The following is a 26,994-nucleotide window of genomic DNA, read 5'->3' as shown; positions in this document are numbered from 1 at the left end:
CAAAATTCGCCATTTCCTCAACCTCTTTTCCATTCTCTTCCCCTCCTGCTGTACCTGAAACCTGGCTCTGCCCTGAGGAACCTGCTTCCACTTCAGTCTTTTTTTTTTTTTTTTGAGATGGAGTATCAGTGTGTTACCCAGGCTGGAGTGCACTGGCATGATCCTAGCTCACTGTAGAGAGCAGCAGGAGGCAGCCAAATGCCTGGGCAGATAGGAGCGGGTCCCTGGTGAAGCCCCACCTCCAAGCCGAAGACAGTTTAAAGCCTCAATACCAAACTACAAGTTAAATCCCCAGACCGGATTTGTCTTCCTGTTAGGCACACCTTCCTCTGACTGTTCCCACCCTGCACCTATTAGACATATACCTACCCTTTCCTAATTTGTTTTCTACACTGTCATGCCCACCTTTGAGTGGTGTCATCACTTTAACCTTTTTTGTATACTCACAAACCAATCAGCATGCACACTCCCCATTCTGAGTCCATAAAAGGCCCCAGACCCAGCCACACGAGGGACTTTCCCACCTTTGGGTAGGGGGACCACCCCTGTGTCCCCTCTCTCCTGAAAGCTGTTTCATCACTCAATAAGATTCTTCTCCACCCTTCTCACCCCTCAATGTCCAGCATATCCTCATTCTTTTTGGGTGCAGTACAAGAGCTTGGGAACCACCAAACATGGGTACAAGCTATAACACAGGCAAGCTGGGGCACGCCAGCTTAGCCAGCGGGGCCTGGGTGGGGTGTCACTGGCAGGAAGTCCCCAGCTTGCAAAGTGATCAAGAAGAAAAATCCTACATCACTGTAACCTCCAACTCCTGAACTTAAGCGATCCTCCCACCGTAGCCTCCTGAATAGCTCAGACTACAAGCATACGCCATTGTGCTTGGCTAATTTTTAAATTTTTTGTAGAGATGGGGTCTTGTTGTGTTGCTCAGGCTGGTTTCAAACTCCTGGCTTCAAGCTCCTGCCTCGGCTTCCTAAAGTGTTGGGATGACAGGTGTGAACCACCATGCCTGACCCCCATGGCATGCCTGGCCCCCACCACAGTCTTTGCAAATGCTCAGTGTTCTCTCCCCTCCTCCCTTGTGCCACTGGGCAAGGACAGGCAGCTATGCTTCTTGGCCCTCATCACAGCTCCTGAATTGTCCCTGAAGACCCACTAATTCTACTATTCTTCTCTAATCTGTTTTCTCTCCTAATCGCCTAGAAGACTATGTAAGCTCCCTTCTCTGCTTGCATCTCCAATACTCTCTCCCTTATCCTTACTCTCAGCCAATACCTTTTCTTCCTATTTCTTTGAGAAAATTGGAACAATCAGAAAACCGACTGGATCGCAGCCCCCTGTCAACCCTGCACCTAGGCAGATTCCCTGCTGTCACAATGTCCAGGCCCCACCACTCTTAACCGAGGCCAGCTTTCTACTGAGGCAGTAGATTTGGTGCGCCTGTAGGCAAGAGGACAATCCCCCATCTCCCACATTGTTGGTTATCTCCTCTACGGGATCATCTCATTCTCATACCAACAAAAATAACGTATTGAGCCCACATTTCCCTCCAGTTACCATCGTATTTCTCTCTTCTAAAGGGAAAGTCTGTGAGAGAATTGTTTCTGCTTTTTATCACTTAGCCTTCTTGGCCCATTCACCCCGAACTCATTGAAATCATGCTTTTGTCTTTACTCCTAGCTGAAAGTCATCTTGCCAATGTCCCAAAAAAACCTCTACATGGCTAAATCCACAGGACAATGGAAGTCCTCATGGCACCTGGCCTATCAGCAGCCTTTGGCCCAGCTGCTCCTCTCTCTTCCTTAGCAGGCTGTCTTTCCTGGCTTCTGAGATCCTTTCCTCCTCTCCCCCGGGCTGCTCCTGCCTGATTTCCTTTGCAGGCTTGTCATTGTACTGATCTCTAAATAAAAAGTTGGTCTTTGGATCTCTTCTTCTTCTTATCTACAGTCACCCTTTTGGTGATCTTGGCCAGTCTCTTCTTCCTAAATGAGTTTTTTTGTAGCCTTCCTCATGCATGTCCTCTGGCCACAGTCAACTGCAGGCAGATCACGTGGGTCTCTGGTTTCCATGTCAAGAGGGCCTCAGAAAGGGGACAGCCTGACCAACATGGAGAAATTCCGTCTCTACCAAAAATACAAAATTAGCCGAACATTGTGGTGCATGCCTGTAATCCCAGCGACTCGGGAGGCTGAGGCAGGAGAATCACTTGAACTCAGGAGGTGGAGGTTGTGCTGAGCCAAGATTACACCATGGCACTCCAGCCTGGGCAACAAGAGCGAAACTCCGTCTCAACAGCAACAGCAACAACAACAACAAAAGAATTGGGAAGGTTTCCATGATAAATGCCATGGAGCCTTCCTTATCAATGAAAAATGTTTCTCTTTCTCTGCCTCATGAGCCCGTTCCTGCCTAAGCTGAAAATCCTGTCACATCCTTGCCTGAAGGATACACCACACACCCCAGGTAAACCCATTTTCTTCACGGTCCACCCCTCCCTGCCTCTGGACTTGAACTAGAGTCAGATCCCCACATGTCCTGGCAGGTGGGGCATGGGAAAATCTCAGAAGAAACATAAAACACACCCCAAGTCTGAAAGATGCTGCTTGTTTGTGGTCACAATCTGATGAACATACACAGGAATGGACTCTTGAGGTCCTAGACCAAGGACAGAAAGCTGAAGTAGAGTTTGGCTAACAGGGGTGTGCTTTCTTAAGATTTGGGTTTAGTCTGTAAAGTTGAACAGCTGAAGGAAGTACTCACAGTTTGCTCAACTGATAATCCATGCAAAGCGAAGATAAGATACCAGAAATTAGTTCAATGTAATGGAAGACTTGGAGGAACAGGAATATTGGAATGAATTGCTTAATGTATGATCTGCTCGCCTTCCTCCTGATATGGAAGGACTCATCAGAGACTTCTTTTTCCAAGACCTTGAGAGGTACATTGGTGAGGAAGAACCATCATCTCAATTACTGGAAAGTGCAGGAAGTGGTTTGGACCTTCAGTCCCAAGCTTAGAGTTAGGGAAACTTCTCAGTACATGGCTGTATTAGTCCATCCTTACACTGCTGTAAATACCTAAGACTGGGTAATTTATAAAGAAAGGAGGCTTAATTGGCTCATAGTTTGCAGGCTGTACAGGAAGCGTGGCTGGGGAGGCCTCAGGAAACTTACAGTTATGGCAGAAAGCAAAGGGAAAGCAGGCACAGCTTCACATTGCTAGAGCAGGAGGAAGAAGAGAGAAGGGGGAGATTAAACACTCTTTTAAACACCAGATCTTGTGAGAACTCATTCACTATCATGAGAACAGCAAGGGAGAAATCCACCCTCATGATCCAATCACCTCCCACCACGCCCCACCTCCAACATGGGGGATTACAATTTGACATGAGATTTGGGCGGCAACACAAATCCAAACCTGTCAATGGCACACATCTATCATCCATCTGCTGAAGGAGGAAACAAGAGGAAGCTGTGTAGTGCCTCCTACCTGACAAAACCATAAATGCAATTAATACAATATCTCCAGAAGAATCCCAAGAATTAGGGCCACCAGCAAACACTGTAAGGATGCAGAAGTGGTAATTTTGATGATCACCAAATGCTACCTTAGGTAGATGGGTCTCAGACTGTCAGTGGTTCATCGTAAACTTAAGTGATTCTGATTACAGAAGCTGTTCCCAATGTGGCCCAAATGCTCATTTTCCCAGCAGCAGTGGCAAACCCTGGTTTCTAGATGTGCTGGCAGAGCCCAGAGGTTCAAATTATTCACTTGGTGGCAAGTTGATTGTAGCGAATGCCTTACATGCTTGAGAAGGCAGCAATCTGGCTTTTATGGAATACCATAGATGCTTATTCTGGAGAATGGCTGGAGAGGAAAGCAATACATCCTGACCCTAACCTCATGACCTATTACTACAATGAGCACTGTACCTGTCTGTATTTTCTTACTGACTTTGCTAATTTATTTCATTTTCTGCCCACCCCATTACTTTCTATGTGTGTGTGTTGGGTGAACGTTATCATTTACTCCATAGAAAACAGAATTTCAAGATGGCTCCAGTGTCAGGACTAGAGCAAGAATAGAATTAGAGCAGGAGGCTGGACTTGGAGCTGGATGGTCACTGGTGAGACTTGGGATTCTATCCCTGTAGAATTAGGGTGGGGTTAGGGGGAGCCTTTTTGCTTGTATGAGGAATGGTTACATTCTGTTAGGTTCTATATTTGTCTGTTTGGCATCCACTATGTGCAGAGCCAAACTAACAGCCAGCATTGTTTATATCTCCCCTGCAACCAGCTTTTGCAGGTGCACTAAAGTTATAGTACAAGCCCTCTGCCTAATCTTGACTCAGTATCTCCAACAACCCCATTTGTCGAACTCTCACACACTGAGCCAATATTCCTCCTGCCCCAAATCACCTCAGAGCCAGGTACTGGGCAATCACAGACCACCCCTATGGCCCAGAGCCCACCAAGATTATTCAAACTATCTCATCGCAAGCTGCTTCCTTGCACTGCCCTGGCTTTCCCGGGAAACCTCATGAAGCTCGGGGCCAGGCTTCCTGCATTGTGCCCTCCACCTCCTGACACTCCCTGGTGCTGCTCTGTGTGGCCCTGCGGGGATGTGCCACCCCTCCTGTTTCTAGGGATCTGTCAGTATAAACTCCTTCCTTTATGACAGTCACTTACGTGTCTGCATGTCTTACCACACCTGATTAAACATTTTTTTTCAAGGTGTGATAATGGAAAGTTGAGTGTGCACTGATATTAGGAGCCAAAGAGCTAGATTTTGGGTGTGGGAGGGGGGCTTTCCAGCATTGAAACAACTTTCAAATATTTCAGGAATGTCCCCCCTCTTGAAGTGGGCAGAGCCCACCTTCTGCATAGAAGCTCAAAACCCCAGATTCCTGCTTCCTTGGCCTTCCTGGCATCTGGTTTGGGAGCACATGCTTTAATCAGATGCATCTGTTTCGACTTTTGTATGCAGAGCTAGTGACACAAAGGAGCAGGGCTGGAGGAGAATTAACTGTGGCAGCAGCAGCAGCAGCGGCAGCAGCAGGGACGGCTGCTTCCAGGGACAGCGGTGACAGTGGCACCCGTGATGGTGCCAGGTTCTCATGCAGCTCTGTAGCAGCAGGACCCACCACGCTGGCCGGGGGCAAAGGCTTCCCTCTTCTTCCTGCTCTCCAAGCAGCCCCTCCAGCTTTCTAGGTTCTTCTGTGGACCACCCGTTTTCCCTCAATAAAACCATTCTCCACTTAAAGTAATTGGTAGGTTTTATTGCTTGCAACCAAGAATCCTGATGGATACGATCTGTGATTTTCTTTTCTTTTCTTTTTTCTTTTCTTTTCTTCCCTCCCTCCCTTCCCTCCTTTCCTCCTCCCTTCCCTCCCTCCCTCCCTCCCTCCGTCCCTCCGTCCCTCCCTCCTTCCTTCCTTCCTTTCCTTCCCTCCTTCCTTCCTCCAGTCTCCAGATGGAAAATGTATACATCTAACTTTATATATGTAAATATGGTGAAATATTAACATTTATTACTTATGAATAGTGGAAATATGAGTGTTTATGGTTTTTTGGTATTTTATTGTCTTTTAATTCTCTCAAAAGATGATGCTAACAATCACATGCACATGTGTACACACAATGCATGTGTGTGTTTGTGTTTATTTGTGCTAATTGACTCCTCATAGTGAACCTATGAGGCAGGAGCCATTGCTCACATCTTCTTTTTACATCTGAGGAAACTGAGGCATAGGAGGCTGAAGAGGCCTGTCCAGGATTATGCAGCTGTTTAAGAGCAGAGCTAGAAATTCAATCTCAGCAGTTCGTGGCCGGGGCAGGTCCAGGGCCTTTGCTTTTAACAAAATAAGGGAGAAGAGCTAGCAAGTAGCTTGAGGGAAAGGCCGAAACCAAATAGCGTTTTTAGGATTGGAGATAAGCTTAGTTAGGCGCTGAAGGGAACGAACAAGTGGGGAGGAGAGGGAGGGTCTGAGAAAACCCGGGCTGTTAATAGATGGGGTGATGTCAAGATCACAGCGGGCCAGGTTTCGCCATGCATGGGAGGAGACAGGAGTCCTGATCTGATGCTGGAGAAAAGGAGACTTCTCCCGAAAATCAAAGGCAAGGTCACCTGCAAGGAGGCTGAGGGGGTGAGAGGGAAGCAGCCACACTGGGTGGCCACGCGAGTGACTGGTGGTCCTCTAGGGTGGTGGGGGAGGGGTCTCACAGGGGAGGAGGGCAAGGAGAGAACCGTGGGCTGACTGGCCAGCAGCTCTGTCCTTACTCCAATTTTTCCGATGCTATTTACTGACTTAGCAGGTAAATACTTTCCAAGGTTCTTCAAGTTCTTTACAGCTGGGCTTGTTCCAAGGCTGGAATTTGTGAAGTGGATTCCTCATTTCAAAACTCTACTGCTATATTGACAGATAGACCCAGGACCCAGGACCCAGAACCTGTGTTTGCATTCAGGGGCCCCAGACAGTGATCCTGACTCAATAACATACTGAGCCCACATTTCCCTCCAGTTACCCTCATATTTCTCTCTTTTAAAGGGAAAGTCTGTGAGAGAATTGTTTCTACTTTTTATCACTTAGCCTTCTTGGCCCATTCGCCCCTGAACTCATTGAAATCATACTTTTGTCTTTACTCCTTGCTGAAAGTCGTCTTGCCAACATCCCCCAAAAAACTCTACATGGCTAAATCCACAGGACAATGGAAGTCCTCGTGGCACCTGATCTATCAGCAGTCTTTGGCCCAGCTGCTCCTCTCTCTTCCTTAGCAGGCTGTCTCTAGGGGTCCAGAGAGCAGGGAAGGGAGCATCGTGGTGACTGGACAGAGGGAGGGCAGAGCTACCACTGTCCCCACCAGACACAGGCTGGAAAGTCACAGGCTCCTCCTCCTTCCCCTCCAGAGAGGCTGTGTGTGTGTGTGTGTGTATATGTGTGTGTGTGTGTGTGTGTGACAGAGAGAGCGGCGTGAGCCTGTGTGCTTGTGTGCTGAGTGCTGAGCCCTCATCCCCTCCTGGGGCCAGGCTTGGGTTTCACCTGCAGAATCGCTTGTGCTGGGCTGCCTGGGCTCTCGTCAGTGGCGCCTGCATGAAGCCACTCTGGCTGCCAGAGCTGGACAGCCCCAGGAAAACCTACCTCTCTGCAGAGCTTGCCCAGCCGTCCCTGGGAAGCCAGCTGCCTCTCACGTAAGTCCTCCGCTCGACGGGGTGTCTCTAAACCCTCACTCTTCAGCCTCTGTTTGACCATGAAATGAAGTGACTGAGCTCTATTCTGTACCTGCCACTCTATTTCTGGGGTGCCTTTGTCAGCTGCGCAGAATGTCCGAGCCAGGCTGGTTCTCTGAATCCTTTGAATGACCTGTCTTCTTCTGTAACCACAGGTAAGAAAGGTACCCAAGGCTTATGTTGGGGGTGGCATGCATGTGGAGAGATTGTGGATGTGGGGTCAAAGAAATACTAGCAGTTTCTGGGTACTCAGGAGGGGGTTATGTCGGAATGCGGGATGTCACCTGCTCCTAGAAATATTTTAGTCTCCTGGTTGTCCCTGCTGAGGCTGTCCACAGCCAGGTGATGATGAACACCTCCTGGCTAGGATGGCTAGCCCAGTCTCAGGAATAGTGGCTTTATTATACTGTATCTGCTCCTATGTCTTTATCACTGCTGTCCGTTCTTTTGTTCATTTATTTATTCATTCAGTAAATTGTCTATGTGCTTTAAAAGGGCTAAAAGACACCAATGCTATTTACTCACTTAGAAGGCAAATACCTTCCAAGGTTCTTCAAGTTCTTTACAGCTGGGCTTGTTCCAAGGCTGGCGTTTGTGAAGTGGATTCCTCCATCAGCTGGTGTGGTAGTTCAGATGACCTTCCAGATCCCACCCAACCTTGAGATGTTAAACTTCTGTGATTGAGCAAAGCAGATATAAAAGCTAGAAATACACTCTCTAGCCCCTAAGCACCTCTAGTGAATTTATTGGGAAGAAGAAACAGTACCAGTTTCTCTAATGGAGGGGCTTCTTTGGGAGTGTAGTGTTGCCAGTTGTGAAAAAGCTGAGACCCGTATGCTTGGGGAGGTTCTGGACGGTAGAAAGGAACCAGATGGGATGGAAGCAGCCTTTCGGGAGAAGGAAGTATTAGTAAAAAGAGGAGAATGTGGGCTGGTGGGTGGGAAGTTGAAAACAGCAGTAGTAGAACTATGGGCAGGGAAGTGAGCTCAAATCACCTTGACTTCCATAGAACCAGAATTCAAGCAGGCTAGAGATGCTGCAGTGAGTGTGGGGGTGGGGTGGGGGTGGCTGGCACTGGTGTACATGAGCAGCGACACAAGCCCAATGGGGACACTGATGTCCGAGCACTTTACATATGCAATCTCTTTTACATAGGCTTCTCTGTACACCCCATTCACCTAGACCCACTTTATAACTAGGGACCTCATTCCATTCTCTCCTCTTCCCCAAATCTGCCAATCCAGCCACTTAGAGGGTCAAAGTGTGCAGCTCTTTTTCTTTTGACATCTTCCTAACCAGAGGTGGAAGTTCCCTCTAATTACCGTCAATCACTTGGAACAATTCCTCCTTTGGTTTCCAGTGATAAGTTAAATGAAATGATATAGTGGGCTCATCACAGGGGGTGCAGATTTGAGGCATCTTACTGGGAATACATCCTCTAGAGTCACCGCATCTTATTTGCACATTCTTCTGGGGGGTCCCGGGTGGCTCTCCTTGGATCTCTACATGATGCAATTTTAGTATGCCTGGATTCCTATTCTCACTAATGGAGAAAAAAATCTCCTTTTTAAAAAATGCACTTGGTTAAAAGGTGAAACAGATGATAGCTTTGGAATTTGCAACGATGATATTGATTGGCTGGATAAGAAAGTGAATCTGCACTAGAGGAACCTCCTAGAATCTGGGATCCAGGTGGACCTAGCTTTGGGGTGAGGTGCCTGTTCCCTCTCCTCACTTGTCCTCAACAGACCTCAGTCCTGATGGTGGCTTAACAATGACAGACACAGTGCTAGGGTCTACAGAACACAGGTGAGTACTGGCTGAGTTGCTTATATGAAATTGCCCCCCTAGTTAACACCACATTATAATTTATCACATTCTAGTTTCGAAGCTAAAGATCTTAGCTTGAATCTCAGCTTCATCACTTTTTATCTATGTGGCTTTGGTCAACTTCTCTGAATATCAGTTTTTTTCTTTTTAACTTACATGAAAGAGATAATAATATCTCTTCCCCACACCCTCCTAGGGGTCATGTGAGGCCCAAATAGGTCAAAGCTGCAAAAGTACTTTGTAAATCTGAAAAAAACATAAATGCATGGTGTTCTTAGGAAGACCTTTTAGGAATTAACATCAGGGGGGATTCTGAAATCCTCATTCCCTGCACCAAATCAGCCCTGTGTTCTAATATCTAGCAAAAACTTCATGCCTGTATGAAGGTAGACATAAACCATGGAATTTCACAACTCTTCTTTATTTTAACTAGCAAATGAAACTTCTAGATGGCACTGAGCCACATGTAAATGGGGGAGGGCATGAGATCTTTGAGGATCTTAAATCCTCCAGGGTAGAAAGGATGAAAGAGACAAGAGACAAGGAACCAGAATGGCAGCTTTGTGATTATCAGGTGTTTGAATGATTGTGGAGAGCAGAGAAAAAACCTCACCTCCTCTGCAGTTTCCCCTGGGTATTAACGAAATTTAATCTCTGATGACAACACTAGGGTCTCTAAACTCAAGTCAACCCAACCCAAGCATCTCTCAGACACTTATGCAGATTCAGACTCGGGGAAGAGCTTCCCAATGTGGAGAGTTGTAAAAAGCCTGGAAAGGATGCCTTGGGGAACTTGGGGCCTCCCTGGATGGCTTTGGAAGCAATGGGGCTAAATGAATAAAATCATGTCCCACATTAGGGGTGGATGAGTGGATGAGACTCTAGCATTTTCCTTCCTTTTGGTTCTTCTCTATTCAAGTTCACTCAGTTCCCTGTCCCTGGTGCCTGGCACACTGTTGGCCCTGATGAAGAATGAGGCAGTACATTCTCTTACAGTCCAAGCGTGAAACAACAACAACAACACAAAATGAATGAGGTAGTGGAAAGATAAACAAAGAAAAGTCAACAATCACACTATGAGTGCAAATGTTTGAAGCCGTGCTGCTCCCCAAATTAAGTGACAAGCCTTGGTCTCCTTCTTCAGGCTCTCGGAGCCCTCCTCCTGCCCTGGGTACCTTTTGCAGGTGGCTCTGAATACGTGGAACCCACAAAGTGGGCTGGGGCTTTGCTTGGGGCTGGAGGGAAGAGGTGAATAAGATACAGTGGTCACCCTTAAGGAGCGACCTCACGACAGGAAGTTCAACTTTTCTCTGAAAGCCCCCATTTGACCTTTGAGATCAATGTGGCGATCCCATTTCCCGGGCCTCAGCCCTAAGGTGATTCCAGATGAACACAGCTGACTTTTAAAAAAATTATTATTGTGGTAAAATATGCATAACATAATTTACCAGTGTAACCATTATTAAGTGTATATAGTTCCTCGTGTTAAGAACATTCACATTGTTGTGCAGACATCACCACTGCCCATCTGCAGATTTTTCATCATCCCAAACTGAAACTCTGCACCCATTGAACAACAGCTCCTCACTCCCTTCCCCCTAGCTCCTGGCACCCCCTCCATGCTACTTTCTGTCTCTATGAATTTGACTATTCTAGGAACCTCCTATAAATGGAATCACAATGTCTTTGTCTGTTTATAACTGGCTTATTTTACTTAGCATAATGTCCTCAAGGTTCATCCGTGTTGTAGCATGGATCAGAATTTCTGTCCTTTTTGAGGATAAATAATATTCCATTGTATGGATAGACCACATTTGTTTAACCATTCATCTGTCGCTGGATACCGGAGTTGCTTCCGCTTTTTACACAGCTGATTGATGAACTGCACTGCATTCCGACGGAAGAGTGGAGTCAAATCTACAGAGTTTGGGTGAGCTCCTGCTGCTGTGAGATGAGGGGAGGGTGCGTAAAACACACCACAGGTATTGCTGCCCACTTGAAAATTATTCTGATATTAAGTAACCGATACATGCTGATAGTGGGAAATTTGGAAAATGCAGAAAACTGTCAAAAAGAATAATATTCGCCTCTAATTCCTGTGCCCAGAGATAACACAGGTGATCTATTTATATGTAGAAAAGAGATTAAAAGAGAAAAGAGCAAAATGGTAATGCTAGCCCTCTCTGGTAATCAGGTAGCTGTGCTGTTTCCTTTGCAGTGGTCTGCTTGGGGGAAGTCCCCTGGGGACAAGCTCCCGCACCTTCGAGGGCCAGAGATCCCAGACCCTGCCACTGCGGTTCACCCGAGCCACAGAAGCTGCTGATGCCCAGGCTGGGGTGGGTGCTGTACAAACATTCTGCATAATTTGCAGGGCGATGTGAGGTTACACATTATATAAAGCTGCACTCCTGAATGAGAGCTCTTGTGGGGCTGTGTATATCAGGCCTATCTGTGGAGAAGCTTCCCACTGCCAGGACTCCCTGCTTCTCCCCCGTGGAGGCACCGTCCTGGGAGAGCTTTGGGAGGCTCTCTCGGGCAGCTTATTCCATATACTGGGAACCACCAGCCTTTTCCACTTGCCAGCTGGGGATTTTCAGAGCCAGGTAGGAACCAGGAACCTCTAAGACTGGGACAAAGTGAGGAATCCCAGGGCAGGATGGGGTGTAGGGTGGCACGGAAGATAAGGGCAGCGGGTGGACAGGGGCAATATTCTCCCAAGGGAACAGAAGAAAAATGTAATCCTCTATTTCCAACAAGTCTTTGAATTGAAACCTTCTGGGGAAATTGATGCAGGAGGGCCCTTTTCCCCCACAACACTCTGGTGTCTGTGCTATAGTCAGTATACGACAGCAATTCCAACACATCAAATCCTTCCCACATTCCTCTTCTCCGACTTGACACAAACTGTCATTGTGCGATGCCACTGGATCATGGGCCCTGACAACCACAAGAGCAACCTGTTCCCTGATCAGCCCTCTGCAGTTCCCCAGGGACTGTCATGGACACAAATGACCCCGTTTGCTCCCGTCACTCCTCCCACAGGGCAGAAAGTGTTCGATCTTTATCTTAAGACAAAATCCCAGGGGGATTGAGTGACCTTTCACAGATCACCACCAGCCAGTGGTGGGGCCAGGACTCGAAGCCACGTTTGCCAGCACCAGCCCTGCTCTCATTTCCTGCCAGGAGGGTAGGATGGGTTGGTGCAACAGGCCCTGGGAGAGATGGAGGATTAGTGACGCCAGAAACACTGTTGAGAGGCTGGGTCAGAGTGGGCAGGAAGATGAGAATGACCAGATAAAAGTGGTTTCACAACTCCATGAATAATAATTCTGATTCTCTCATACCTGGTGGTTTACTTTGATTTTTACTCTCTTTTTGAGATGGGATCTTGCTCTGTTGCCCAGGCTGGAGTGCAGTGGCATGATCATAGCTCATTGCAGCCTTGGTTTTCCCAGGCTCACGCGACCCTCCCTTCTTAGCCTCCCCAGTAGCTGAGATCACAGACACACGCCACTATGCCCAGCTAATTTTTAAATTTTTTTGCAGAGACGGGGGGGTCTCACTATGTTGCCCAGGCTGGTTTTGAACTTCTGAGCTCAAACACTCCTTCTGTCTTGCTCCAAAAGAGCTGGAATTACAGGCATGAGCTACTGTGCCCAGTCCTTGGTTTACATTTTTAAAGCCACTTTTACCCTTATTCTTTTTTTAAAGTTGTGATTCAGTACACATAACATAAAATTGATCATTATTGGCATTCAGTACAATTGGAACAGTGTGCAGCCATCAGCACTATCTAGTTCTAGAACATTCTCACCCTCCCAAAGGAAATCCTGCACTCACTAGTTGTACCGAGAGCCATTGTTATCTCCCTAGACCGCACACACGATGTGTCCCTGAACACAAGGCCTCGCTCTTCTCCCCATGGGGGGCTGTTTCAAAAAATGCTAATTTGAATGTGTAAGCTTGTAAGGCAATAATGTTATTTTAGTGATATATACATATGATTTAAATCACACACTATATAAAATAATATTTTAAAATACTGCTTTTCCCGACTTTCCCAATTATGAAACATTCATTTCACATGAAACATTATGTTTACCCCGATCTTTGACATCCGTGTCCTTCTGGTCACTAGAACCCTTTGTGTATTGATTCTTCATGTTTGGCAAATATTGTCACCACAGTCAAGAGAGGTAGCTGCTGCTGCTTTTTTTTTTTTTTTTTTTTTTTTTTGAGATGGAGTGTTGCTCTGTCACCCAGGCTGGAGTGCAGTGCAACGGTCTCGGTTCACTGCAAGCTCCGCTCCCGGGTTCACGCCGTTTTCCTGCCTCAGCCTGCCAAGTAGCTGGGACTACAGGCGCCCGCCATTACGCCCGGCTATTTTTTTGTATTTTTAGTAGAGACAGGGTTTCACCGTGTTAACCAGGATGGTCTCGATCTCCTGACCTCGTGATCCACCTGCCTCGGCCTCCCAAAGTGCTGCGATTACAGGCGTGAGCCACTGCGTGCCGGCCTAGCTGCTGCTTCTTAATCCACGAGGTGTTTGTTTATTTTTTAATAAGTTTTTTTGAGATATAATTAAAATACCATAAAATTCACCCATTTAAAGTGTGCAATTTGGTGAATTTTAGTATATTCACACATCTGTGCAACACCACACCATCTAGTTCCAGAGCTCTCTTATCCCCTCTAAGGGAAACTCAGTGATCATTAAGCAGTCACTTCCCATCCCTCCCTCCCGCCACCCCACAACCACTAATCTACGTCTGTCTCTATAGATTTGCCTGTTCTACATATTCCATATCAATGGGATCATACAATGTGTAGGAAAAACCACAAACTGTTTTTCTCTGCTCTCACTCCACAACAATCAACACGGAAGACTTCTGTGACCCCCAAAGATGTGGGGATTTCTCCCCACCCACAAGCAAGCAGTCAGTTCTGTAGCAGAGATCAGCTGGGTGCCTTCTAATTCAATTCAGACACCATCCACCTGGAGACAGCTCAGATCCCACACGTCGAGGGCTCAGTCCCCAACACTGGCCCCCAATGTCAATGCCGATCACAAGTCCTAGGTTGTTTTACCTGTGCTTCCAACCCACTGGCTATAAATTGGAATTGGGGTTCCCATGACTCCTCCTTGGGTTCGACTAACTTGCTAGAATGGCCCACAGAACTCAGGGAAACACTGGTTTACTAGCTTATAAGAGATAGTGTAAGATACAGGTGACAAGATGCATACAGCAAGGTTTGGGAAGGGGCACAGAGATTCCATGCCCTCCCTGGGATCATCACCCCTCAGGAACCTCCAATGTTCTGCTATTTAGAAACTCTTCAAAACCTGTCCTTTCGGGTTTTTATGGAGGCTTCATCATGCAGCATGATTGATTAATCCAGTGGTCACTGGTGATCAACTTAACCTTTAGCTCCTCTCCTGTCCCTGGAGGTTTGAGGGGCGGGGCTGAAAGTCCTAACCCTATAAAGCCTGCCTTTGTCTTCCTGTGACCAGCCCCATCTTGCAGCTGCCTAGGGGCTGCCAGCCACCAGTCATGCAAAAAGACATCATTTTGCAGATTCCAAGTACTTAGGAGTTGTATTCCGGGAAATAGGATTGAAGACCAAATACATATTTTACGTATCACCTTCAGTACGTGGCTTTTTACCACTGGCTTCTGGTACTTTGCAGAATGCTTTCTAGGTTCCTCCATGCTGTAGCAAGTGTCAGCACCTCAGTCCTTTTTATGGTAGAATCATGTTCCGTTGTAAGGATTTACTGCCTTTTGTCCATCCATTCATCAGCTGATGGACATTTGTTTGGACAAAAGGCTGTTTCCGCCCTTCGGATCTTGTGAATAGTACCCTGATTCTTTTATTGATCACTCTTTGCAGTATGATTATTCCCATTTTACAGATGACCACTGAGGCAAAGCAATGGGGACCTCGGTCCCATCCTGTGCCCTCCTTTGTCCAGCAGGTCAGGGCTGGTCTTAGGGCAGAGTCGCTGGCTGACTGGAGAAAGAGGAAGAGGCTGATTCCTCAATAAGCCAGGGAGAGCCCAGGAGCGCTTAACTGCTGAGAGGCCTGCTGAGGGCCTTTTGCTCACATTTCATGCCTGTGTAGAACGTGAGAAACAGAAATATGCCTGTGTCAAGGATACACGACCCTAAGAGCCCTTTCTTGGGCTTGCTCAGGTTTGGTGGTGAGAGGAAGCCTTGCAGAATCCAGCAGCAGCTCTGCTGGGGACATGGTCCGAGGTGCAACCCACAGTGAAGCCCTGACCTGACCTCCTGATGCTCAGGGGAAGCCATGGGCCCCTCCCGTCCTGCATTCCTGTCCTTCACAAAGCTCAGTCTGTGGTGGCTCCTTCTGACCTCAGCAGGTGAGTGCTTGTCACCTGTCATTGTAAGACTTCATCTCACGCTTGTCGGCTCACAAACTGTAGGAAGGAGTCTGCAGATGGACCCCTTGCAACCGTCAAAGCTGCAGGGGACTTCAGAGGCCATCAGCCGGGTGGCTGGTTCCACTGGGAGAGGTGGAGGGGCGGTCACAGCTCTGACGTTAGCATCTGTGTCACCTTAAATGTCCCCAAGCTTCAATGTCCTCAGCTGCAAAATGCAAACAGTATTGTGTACCTCCCAGGCCTATTGTGAGGATTAAACGAAAGTTTGTGACCAGAATCCGGAATACAGGAGGCACTCGGGATGCAGCGCTTTCTGTCCCAGATGGTGCTGACACGTTTTTCTGGGATTTGGAGCTGTAATTCTCGACTTGCTCGGACAGCAGAGCCCTGAAGGGGTGAAGCTGTTTGCTGAACACAGTGAAAACTGACATGAGTGATGTCATAGAAACATTTTGAAAAGCTTTGTTTATCTGATAGGAAGTGGCACATGCCCATGGTTTAAGAAAAAATTGGGGAGGATCCCAAAGCGGTCTATTTCCCTGTTAGCATTAATGGTTCATCCAACAAGTGGGTGGGAACGGGAGACCGCTGACCCTGGCCAGGCTCACTGCAATGCCGGAGCCCTTCTCCCTGCAGCCCCCGACTTAGACCAGGCATCTCTTTCACTTCCCTGTCCCCGCAGGGGCTCTTCCATATGGGGCTGAATCTTGTCTGTAGATTCATGTTTCCCTACTTCCCTGCCTCTGCCCCTTCCCCTCGACCCCTGCAGCACTAGTTCCCACTCCTTTCTTCTCTAACATCACAAAGCAGTTGACCTTTCCTGAGCTCCCACGACCCCACAGCCTACTTATGCTGTGCTCAGCTCTGATAGACATTATCATCTGCCATCTTCAACAGTGTTTTGAGATAGGTTCTGGATAAGTATCCCCATTTTACAGATGAGCAAACTGAGGCTCAATGAGGCTGAGTGGCTCTGATTTGATAGCAGGTGGAGAGGAAGCCAAGCGCCCACCTCCCAGGGCTCCTGGAGACCCCCTCTCCTCTCCCAGTCCCACGGCGTTGCCGCAGGGAGGATCCCATACCCAGGCTGAGGACCGGCTCTTCAAACACCTCTTCCGGGGCTACAACCGCTGGGCGCGCCCGGTGCCCAACACTTCAGACGTGGTGATTGTGCGCTTCGGACTGTCCATCGCTCAGCTCATCGACGTGGTGCGCCTGTCCTCCCACCCCTGGCCCCGGGGAAGGAGATCCCAGACCACCCACCACTTCCCGCCACCCCCAACCGCTTCCCGCGCCCCCCCCACTTCCTCTACCCCAGCCCAGCCCTCACGCACAGCAGTGACCTGGGGTGGGGGCGGGGACGGCTCTTCCCGGGGCTGCTACACCCTTCCCTCTCCCAGCTCTGGAGCTCTCTCCTAGGAGGGCATTGATTGGCAGCAGTGCCTGTGCGATCCTGGAGAATCTGAGTAAGGGTGGGGTTTCAGAGCGGATGGTGGGCGGGATGGGCTTGGGGTGTCCTATCAGAGGGTCTGAAACAGCCCATCCCACTCCACCCTGTCTTCTGGGACTGGGCCAACCCCTCTAATTGCTCCTGTCTGTCTCTGGGCCAGGATGAGAAGAACCAAATGATGACCACCAACGTCTGGCTAAAACAGGTGAGGGCCCCTCCTCCAGTCCAGGCAGGAGCCTACTGGAAATCCATGGACCCCAGACCCCCCTAGGACTTCTTCGCTAGTGAAAGACCAAGGAACAGCAAGACCCTGAACTTAGTTTACCAAGCAGATGCCACATGGGATGTTCCCAAAGCTGACTTTTTCCACAGGGCCTGTGTTCTTGGTGGCTAGACTTAAGTCTAGTGCCTGAGAAGGTCGCCTCAGGCACTAGAAAGCCACGTGGTGCTTTCCTGGGAGCAGGCATCCATTCATCCCTGCTACTTCGGAATCCTCCCCAAAGCCCCAGGAGGGGTTCGTTCTGCCCATTTTGCAGCTCAGGAGAGCAGGAAGCAGAGAGCAGCTGGGCTGGAAAAGGGGGCCCAGCTGTGCCTGACTCCGAGCCCCAGGCTCCTACGAGAGAACGCTGAGTGCTTAATATCTATGCTGCCACCCAAATACCCCCAAACTTACAGGCTCACAGCAGCTCCTAAGTCACTATGTCTTATGGCTTTATGGCCAGGAGTTTGGGTGGTTTCTTCTGCTTCGCATAGTGACCACTAGGGTTACTTGGTGGTATTTGAGTGAGGGTTCATCTGGTCTGGAGGGTCTAAGACAGCTTAATTCACACATATGTCCCTTAGCGGGGATGTCCGGAAGGCTCTGGAAGGTGCTGGAAGGCTGGACTCAGATGGGCCCCTCGTCCCCTTCAGGGTCTCTCCAGCAGGGGAGTCAGATTTCTTGCCTAGTGGTTCAGGGATTCCAGAGTGAGGGTCCCAAGAGACAGGGAGTAAAAGAAACTGGGCCAGCATTGATCTTGTTGTATACTACTGGTCAAGACAGTCATAGAACCCAGTTAGACTCAGGAAAGGACGCACAGATCCTGCTTAGGTCGGAGTCTTCCCTCCCTCTGATGCCATAATCCAGGAGCTATTAGGGGTCACTTGGCTAATCTTTATGGATGTGACAGCTGAGGGCCAGAGGGAAGCAGAAACTTGGAAGCTACCCAGTCATGTGGTGTGTGTGTGTGTGCAGGGAGGCAGGACTAGAACTTGGTTTGACCCAATTGTCCCCATAGGCTGGTCACCTGGGCTTCAGGGTTGAGATGGCAGGGCAAGGAAGGAGTACTGGAGTATGAGTCAGGCCAGTCAGCAATGCCTCTGATTAGCTTGTGATACTGGGTGAGCTACATAACCTCTCAGAGCCTCAGTTTCCTCATCTGCAAAATGAGGATAACACAGTCTACTACCACATGCCTGGGAGGATTAATGTACCCCAATTTGGTATGGCTGCCTCAAAATGTTGGTTGGACCTGAAAACTTGACAGATGGACTACAGAGAGAATACAAACCTGATGGAGGCAGGGGGACCTGCCTTGGTGGAGGCCTCGGTGGAGGCAGGGCTCCCATCCCATCTCTGGTGGAACTCCTGTGGGGCACTTGGGAGTGCAGTTGGAAGATCCCCAGGTAACTCCCCTGCCTCACTGTATGCCTCTGGCAGGTTGATTTTCCTGTCTCTGGTCCTCAGTTTGCTCATCTGCTAAATGGGGGAGATGCTTTCACTTGCTCTGCATTCCCTGCTTAGCTGTCCCGTGGAGGCTCTTCCTAGATGGAGAGTAGAAAACAAACCATAAACTGTGATGCACTAAAAATGAGAGACTTCACTAGAGATGAGTGAGGTGGCCCACCAAGGTCATCCAGCCAGGGATTGGCAGAACAAGGACTAGAGGCAGGACAAGGGTGAACTTCATGTGCCCAGGACCTTGACTACTAAAGTCCAGGCAAAGCGAGAAGGTTGATTACTTGCTCAGAGCCCATTCCCAGCACTGCAGCTCCCTCCACTATTCTGGGCTGTGTGGGGAGCCCTGGCTGCTCCAAGGGGGCTGCTTGGCCCAATTCTGGGCATCCCTGGGGTGTGCTAGCTTTGCCCTAGGCTGCTCCCTGAGAGCGAGGTTGACACAACTTCCTCCCCACGCACAGGAGTGGAGCGACTACAAACTGCGCTGGAATCCCGCCGATTTCGGCAATATCACATCTCTCCGGGTCCCTTCTGAGATGATCTGGATCCCCGACATTGTCCTCTACAACAAGTAGGAAGCCATTGGGGTCCTGGGGGGATGAGGGGAGGCCAACTGGCAGGGGCCGGGTCCATGGCCTTGGGAGGGGCACCCCTGGTGTCAGCTTCCTCGCCTCCTTCTCGACTGCTTTGCTGAGCATGTCTCCCCCACCTCTCTCTTTATTCTTTCATTTCTTTCCTTTTGTTCTCACTCTACACCAAAATGAATGGCAGCTGAGCACCTGTTAGGTATTGGTGCCTGGCACTGTGCTAGAGGAACAGAGATTTGTCAATACGGAGTATTCTTTGAGAAATGTGGTGCAGGCTCTAAAAACAATGCCTTGGGGTTGAAGTTGTGAGGGGTGGCAGTGTTGGTCAGACAGGCAGGCAGCATCGGCCAACACCTTCAAAGGCCATGCACTTCCTTGGCGTGCAGTTTCCTTTTTCCCAATCACGTTATTTTGTAGTTGTCTTCAAGACTAAAAAGGAGTAATCTTTGACTACAATGTCAAGAAGTTAATAGAAGGCAGAGGAGTCTAAAGAGAGCCCCAGTGGACAAAAATAAATCAACAAAAAATATTTTGATGGAATAGATAGACATCTATAATTTCATTTCTGTATTTGGTATCAGGCAATTCTTCCCTTAGAAGTTAAGAAGTTAAAATGAAAAGATGTTTGGTGTTACGTTCATCTAAAAATGTTTTCTAAGGTGGGGCTATAGAGCATGGCTTCTTTGAGTTATAAATAGGTATGAAAAAGGGTTCTGTGGTCAAGTAATTTTGGATGACATTGTATGTAACACCCACCCCCATCCCCACCCAAGTCTTTTGGAAAATGGCAGAGCACAATAGCGTTTTAAAAATGTTATTAGAAGTCCTTCAGCAAAGACATCCACCCAGCCCAGCATTTCCCAATTCATTTGATCCTACTTTGGAAATGCTATTTTTAAAGAAAGAAATAAAAGGAAAAATGACCCATTTCTGGATTGTTTGTCTTCAGACGGGTCAGATGGTTTTTTTTTACACTGTCTAGTTCTGGTCAGAACTAAGCCCTTTCACCTAAGCCATTTTGGTGAACACGTGTTCATCCTGGGTTCTCACACTGGCAGCTCTCACATCTCAGGTGCCTAGTGTTTGCAGCTGCTGCGGGACTCACGAACTCCCCACCCTGTCATATCTCTGTGCCCCATAGCTGGCACCCAGGATCCTCTGGTTTCTGTTTTCTTTAGGGGTGGCAGAGGTCAGGAGCAAAGTCCTACATCAACTATGACTTTGAGTTTGAGGATTACCCAATAAGACTTCAGCCAGTATTACTTGAATAATTACAAGAAATTTTTTTTGGGGGGGGTACAAAATTCCAAGCCAAAGTCCTGCTGACATTTAGAAAAGGGTCCCTCCACCCAGATACCCCACTCAAGGTTAACAGGAAGGCGTCAAAGAGTTTGCCAGGTTCCTTCCCCCAAATGAGCACATGTTGCCATCTAGTGGTCGTTGTGTGTGATAAACAAAATGCTTTAAAACAATTTTGTTTTTGCCTGGGCGCGGTGGCTCACCCAGTACTAATCCCAGTACTTTCGGAGGCCGAGGTGGGCGGATTACGAGGTCAAGAGACTGAGACCATCCTGGCTAACATGGTGAAACCCTGCCTCTACTAAAAATACAAAAATTAGCCGGGCATGGTGGTGCGTGCCTGTAGTCCCAGCTACTCGGGAGGCTGAGGCAGGAGAATCGCTTGAACCCGAGAGATGGAGGTTGCCGTGAGCCGAGATCACACTCCTGCACTCCAACCTGATGACAGAGTGAGACTCCGCCTCAAAAAAGAATTTTTTTTTTTTTAACTTTTGTCTCAAGGTATTTGTTACTGCCTTACAAAGTTCCTATTTCCAACCTGCCTATATCTCTACCGTGGAACTACTCCATGGGGGAATAAGGCCCCCTGTTCCCAAGCACTCTTCTGATTTCTTGGATTTTAGAATTGGCTGTGGGAATTAGAGGGGGAGGGAGGATGGTTAAAGACTAGAGCAGGAGTCCACTGAGCCAACTCCTGGTGGAATCAGGGGCTGAGGTTTCCAGGAAGTGCTGCCTGACTGGTCACCACTATTCCAGTGTCCCCAGACTCCTTGTGGGTCCTTGAATGCCTAGTCCCACGATACCCCTGATTCACACTCTCTGTCCCTGTGCGAGCCTCTACCGGAAAGCTCTCTGCCCATGTCTCAGCCAAATGCTACCATCAGTCGAGGCCTTTTCCAAATGGCAGGCTTCTCGATGACCCTGCTCACCTCCCAGATTTCCCCCAAAGGGCCCGGGGAGCACCCAGACCGCCCTCCTAGTGTTGCCAGCTGCCTCTCTGATGTTGCAGTGGTTCCTGGAGACGTCTCATCTCCTCATGGCTCCTTGGGCAGGGATCTTTCTCATATTCCTCTTCTGCACAGCTCTGGTACCGGCCCTAGTGGATGAGAGGCTCAAAAACGCATGTTAAATGGATACATTCAAGGGAGTATCTTCACCCGCAAAGATGTTAGGTCTCTTCTGAGCAAGGATGATCCCAGGTGGAAAGGGATCGCCCTCCTGAGGGGCCGACTCATCATCTGCTAGGGAAGAAAAACAGACTCATAGATATCACTCTAAAATATTAAATGTTCAGCGCACAGGAGGACAGCTTTGACCCACTGCGATATCATCTCCGCCCAGCCAATAGCAGCAAGCACCTGGCCACACCCACCCCTTCCCCAAAACTGCCTTTGAAAAACCCCTAACCTGCGAAGTTTGGAAGAGATGCTTTGAGCGCTATCTCCATCTCCCCTGTGGCGTGGCTGACCTTGTGTCTATTCAACTCTTTCCTTACTGCAAATGAAATAAAATATTAAATGACTAAAAATAGGCAATCAAATGACATATACCCCATGATCACAAATATATATGATTGTCATATATTGATAATGTATACATAATCGTTTTATATTTTATATACACATATTTATCATCAAAATGTTATTAGTGGTTGTTTTTAGAATTCTTGGTACTTCACTCTATTCCTCACAATTCCTCCTTTTGTATTTAAGAAGGTAGTAATTGACAAGACAGCTCAGTGGCTATAAATGTGTGTGCCGGGGGAGACTTACACACTTGTAAAAATAAACCCCACCAGGGTGGCCGGGTCTGACTTGGTTCTTGGGGTTCCCCTGCTGCCAGCTCTCTGAGTAGCTTGGCTCAGGCAGGTGGGTGTGCAGGGGTCTCCCCAGCTCCTCTCCTCTCCCCAGTGCAGATGGGGAGTTTGCAGTGACCCACATGACCAAGGCCCACCTCTTCTCCACGGGCACTGTGCACTGGGTGCCCCCGGCCATCTACAAGAGCTCCTGCAGCATCGACGTCACCTTCTTCCCCTTCGACCAGCAGAACTGCAAGATGAAGTTCGGCTCCTGGACTTATGACAAGGCCAAGATCGACCTGGAGCAGATGGAGCAGACGGTGGACCTGAAGGACTACTGGGAGAGCGGCGAGTGGGCCATTGTCAATGCCACGGGCACCTACAACAGCAAGAAGTACGATTGCTGTGCCGAGATCTACCCTGATGTCACCTACGCCTTTGTCATCCGGCGGCTGCCGCTCTTCTACACCATCAATCTCATCATCCCCTGTCTGCTCATCTCCTGCCTCACCGTGCTGGTCTTCTACCTGCCCTCCGACTGCGGTGAGAAGATCACGCTGTGCATCTCGGTGCTGCTGTCGCTCACCGTCTTCCTGCTGCTCATCACCGAGATCATCCCATCCACCTCGCTGGTCATCCCGCTCATTGGCGAGTACCTGCTGTTCACCATGATCTTCGTCACGCTGTCCATCGTCATCACTGTCTTCGTGCTCAATGTGCACCATCGCTCCCCCAGCACCCACACCATGCCCCGCTGGGTGCGGGGGGCCCTTCTAGGCTGTGTGCCCCGGTGGCTTCTGATGAACCGGCCCCTGCCATCCTTGGAGCTCTGCCACCCCCCAGGCCTGAAGCTCAGCCCCTCTTATCACTGGCTGGAGACCAACGTGGATGCCGAGGAGAGGGAGGTGGTGGTGGAGGAGGAGGACAGATGGGCGTGTGCAGGTCATGTGGCCCCCTCTGTAGGCACCCTCTGCAGCCACGGCCACCTGCACTCTGGAGCCTCAGGTCCCAAGGCTGAGGCTGTGCTGCAGGAGGGTGAGCTGCTGCTGTCACCCCGCATGCGGAAGGCACTGGAAGGCGTGCACTACATTGCCGACCACCTGCGGTCCGAGGATGCCGACTCTTCGGTGCGTTGGGGTTGGGAGAGGGGCCAGCCTAGGTGACCCCACCAACTTAGCGGGGAACCACCTTACCACAGAGTGTGAGCTTGGGCAGCCCAGGCCCCTCCCGTGAGGACCCACTTCCCTCAGTCATGGTCCTTAGAAGTATGGAATAAATGGTGAGAGAGCACATGTAGCTGGCCACTCTGAGGACATTTATTGGCAGGTGGCAGGTTACACACCATGGGGTCAGACATGAGCAGCTCAGCCTAATAGGAAGCCTGAGAGCCAGAGAGGGAGGACCCTGCTGCTGAACCCCATGCCTCCCTCAGGCCGCCAGCTCCCACCATTGCCTTGGAGGTGGCGGGAAGCAGGGGGAGCATTTCAGGAGAGACCTAGAAAGTCAGCTGCTGCAGCGTCAGCCTTTGTCTTTTGTCTTGGATGGTCTCTTCCTCTGCTTTCTTGTTTATGGACTCTTGAGGATCTTGCAAACTTCACTCTTCAACCACAAACCCTGCAGATTCTTGGTTGTGCCAGGTGGACTCCGCTCCCCCGCCCCTGCCATGGCATTGGCCACACCCTGACCCCTGCCCCAGCCCCTATCTGCCATTGTTACATGAGCCGGCCACTACTCTAGCACAGACCTCCTCCTGATGGAGCCAGGCACAGGGAGCAGGGTTCCTGGGGAGGAAGGAGGGCGGAGGGAGGGAGGGAGGGAGGACAGGCCGAACAAGAAGAGTTTGAGTTGGGTCAGGGCCACTACTCTACCACTACTCTTATCAGCCTAGGGAAGGATGAAAGGCTGGGAGGTTATTATGAGTGGCCTTGATGAATAGATAAGAAAATTAATCATGATGTCATCCAGGAGCAGTGAAGAATCCAGGCTCCATTGTCTGGGCTGTGAGCCCAAGTTCTACGAAGCCTCCGCCCCACCCCCAGCCTGCCAGGGGTCCCAGCCACCTTCGCCTGTTTCCCTCTCCCCAGCTCCAGCAGGTGGGCGAGGAGGCAACCTGTGGGCAGCAAAGTCCGGTGTTGCATTGAAGTCACTGCAGACTCCCTAGAAGGGCCCATGCCCCTGGGTGGTCCTGCCGCCTCCTTGCGTCCCTCTAGCCTCCTTTACCTATAGTCTGGGAGCAAAACATGGACATGTGGAGGGGCTGGGATGGGAGGGGAATCATCAGGGGAGCTTACTGGAGCCTTGAAACAGCCCGTCCCTCCCCTCCACCCACCCTGCTCCGTGCGCTGACCTTTGCTCCGCAAGATCTCTGTGGGGCAGTTACTGCTGCCCCCAGTGGCCATCTGTGCAGCGGCTGTGCATGGGGGGAACCCATCCCCTTTCCTGGGCCTGGCCCCCGTCACTGTGTGCTGTCTTCCCCACAGGTGAAGGAGGACTGGAAGTACGTCGCCATGGTCATTGACAGAATCTTCCTCTGGCTGTTTATCATCGTCTGCTTCCTGGGGACCATCGGCCTCTTTCTGCCTCCATTCTTAGCTGGAATGATCTGACTGCACCTCCCTCAAGTTGGCTCCCAGGGCACCCCCGCTGGCCTTCTTTTGACCATCTCTGCTGCAGCTGCCTCTAGTGTCCTCTTTGGGGTGAGCAGGTGTCTCTCTGCGGAGTCTGGACACTGACCCAGGCATTGCAGGCCTCCATCCAGCTTAACATTATTGTACCAGGGCTGAGAGCCTTCTGGGTGCAAACTCCTGTTTTGGATACTGAGGAGCTAGGGAAGCTCTGCAGAAGGTCACAATAGTGTGGTGACCAAGTGGGGCAGAGTAAGATTCTCCTGGAGGAGCAGTGCAGACCCTAAGTGACAGAAGGGTCAACCAGGGAGACAGTGGGGCCAGGGTGACAAGGAAGGGAATGCAGACTTCAAAGGAGGGGCCATGGGGGCAAAGGGGAGGGTTCCTTGGGGGTGGAAGGGCTCTGAACAATGTTTAGACTTGGGAATGAGCCCGAAGTGCCAGGGAGAACAGCCAGGTGAGGTAGGAGGTTGGAGAGCCAGGTGGGGTCTCTCTCAGCCAGGCTGGGGATGAAGTTCGGAGTCTGTCCGAGTTGCAGGGTGCTGAGCTGTACGATCCAGCAGGGGAGTAATAAGGGCTCTTCCGGAAGGGGAGGAAGCAGGAAGCAGGGCCTGCACCTGAGGTGGAGGTGCAGGGCAGATCTTCCCTACCGGGGAGGGACGGATTGTTGGATACAGGTGGCTGGGCTATTCCATCCATCTGGAAGCACATTTGAGCCTCCAGGCTTCTCCTTGATGTCATTCCTCTCCCTTCCTTGCTGCAAAATGGCTCTGCACCAGCCGGCCCCCAGGAGGTCTGGCAGAGCTGAGCCATGGCCTGCAGGGGCTCCATATGTCTGTACACGCGCAGCGGGCAAACGTGAAAGACCATCCTGAGCTGCTCCTGACCCAACTCAAACTCATCTCGTTCGGCCTGTCCTCCCTCCCTCCCTCCGCCCTCCTTCCTCCCCAGGAACCCTGTTCCCTGTGCCTGGCTCCATCAGCAGGAGGCCTCACTTGGGAGTTGAAGATCTTTGCCTTTAGTTCCTTTGATTCGGAACTTCTCAAGGGCAGGACCTCTGCCTGTTATTTTTCCCATCCCCAGCACCTAGCACAGCACCGGGTGAGTGGGTCAGCACTTAAGGCGTTTGTTCTGAGTGGCTGAGGGGAGCAAGCTGGATTGTTTGGGCCCCAGGACTGCTGTGTAGATGGCAAAGCTGTGATCCCATCCCTTATCAGCCTGGCCCGTCTCTCCCAGAGCCCCAGGGTGTGTTGACCTGCTCTGAACCCCTCAGAGCCGCCTGTGTGTGCACTTTGGAAGGCACCACCCCAAAGCCTGAGGCTGCACCCGGGATCCCAGGCCTAGCTGCTGCTCCTGGGATCGGGCACCAAACCTCTCCCCAGCTCTGTCCAGACCAGAGGGTGGGACGTTGGCAGCTAACAGATGTGGGCACTGGCTTCTTGGGACAGTGTGGAGGCTCCAGGCAGGAAGCCGACCAGGGCGAGCTTCCAGTTTCCTTTTGGTCCTAGGGGTCCCCTCCTTCCAAACCCCGAAATCTCTCTCCCTGACACTCCCAGCCTGCCTGTGACACCCTGGCCCACGCCCTGCCACGCCTCATTCCTCTCCCACTACCCCCTGCTCATGGCCCATCTGGTTTCTGTCTCCTGTCTACTCCTATGCATGCAGCCCCCAGCCTCCCCTCTCCTCCCGCTTGCTCTCCGGAGGCCTCAGAGCTCTCAGGTCCAGGCTCCCAGACCCACTCTCCTGAGACAGTGATGTTCACTCCTGTTGTCCACATCTCCCATCCGCCTTGCATGTGAATAAAGAGATTAAATAAAGCTGCACCTACTGCTCACTCAACTGTGTGGCCCCCTCCCTGCCAGCCACACTTCAACATCGCCAGTGTCACCCAAGCCCCTCCGGAACCTGGGTGGTTTGGGGGCCCACTGGGAGAGAAATGATATGGCATTCCTCATGTGGCCATGGAGGGGACTGCTCTGGGTCCCTCCTGGAAAGTCGCCCCCCACGGCCCCTGCAAGGGCAAAGAGGCCAGCGCACACCCCTGACCCACTGCCGG

At 50.2% G+C, this 26,994-nt stretch overlaps 1 protein-coding gene across 4 annotated transcripts; it reads left to right on the top strand.

The window, feature by feature from the left end:
* The first annotated feature begins 6,358 nt into the window (after positions 1 to 6,358).
* Positions 6,359 to 26,770, top strand: CHRNA2 (cholinergic receptor nicotinic alpha 2 subunit). 4 transcript variants are annotated; one of them, XM_021942154.2, is made up of 9 exons: positions 6,359 to 7,385; positions 10,931 to 10,990; positions 11,279 to 11,396; positions 15,255 to 15,442; positions 16,449 to 16,672; positions 17,074 to 17,118; positions 19,092 to 19,201; positions 22,427 to 23,441; positions 24,795 to 26,770. In XM_021942154.2, the coding sequence occupies exons 4-9, from the start codon at positions 15,370 to 15,372 to the stop codon at positions 24,918 to 24,920; spliced, it is 1,593 nt and encodes a 530-aa protein (XP_021797846.1). In that variant the 5' UTR covers positions 6,359 to 7,385; positions 10,931 to 10,990; positions 11,279 to 11,396; positions 15,255 to 15,369; the 3' UTR covers positions 24,921 to 26,770. The 4 variants fall into 4 exon arrangements, with proteins under 4 accessions (XP_021797846.1, XP_021797847.1, XP_021797849.1 ...); XM_021942155.2 differs by lacking the exon at positions 6,359 to 7,385 and having other exon boundaries at positions 10,817 to 10,990; XM_021942157.2 differs by lacking the exons at positions 6,359 to 7,385; positions 10,931 to 10,990; positions 11,279 to 11,396; positions 15,255 to 15,442 and having other exon boundaries at positions 16,452 to 16,672; positions 22,563 to 23,441.
* Positions 26,771 to 26,994: the final 224 nt, after the last annotated feature.

This window comes from Papio anubis, chromosome 8, assembly GCF_008728515.1.
Source record: "Papio anubis isolate 15944 chromosome 8, Panubis1.0, whole genome shotgun sequence".
In the NCBI taxonomy this organism is placed as follows: Eukaryota; Metazoa; Chordata; class Mammalia; order Primates; family Cercopithecidae; genus Papio; species Papio anubis.
The sequence above is the reverse complement of the archived record's forward strand: the minus strand, read 5'-3'. Positions and strand labels throughout refer to the sequence as shown.

Excerpts from the sequence above, each read along its gene's own strand:
- CHRNA2 (XM_021942154.2), top strand. The coding sequence starts at position 15,370 with ATGGGCCCCTCCCGTCCTGCATTCCTGTCCTTCACAAAGCTCAGTCTG. Across the intron at positions 15,443-16,448 it reads GCTCCTTCTGACCTCAGCAG|CAGGTGGAGAGGAAGCCAAG; the intron begins GTGAGTGCTTGT and ends CTGATTTGATAG. Across the intron at positions 23,442-24,794 it reads CCGAGGATGCCGACTCTTCG|GTGAAGGAGGACTGGAAGTA; the intron begins GTGCGTTGGGGT and ends TCTTCCCCACAG.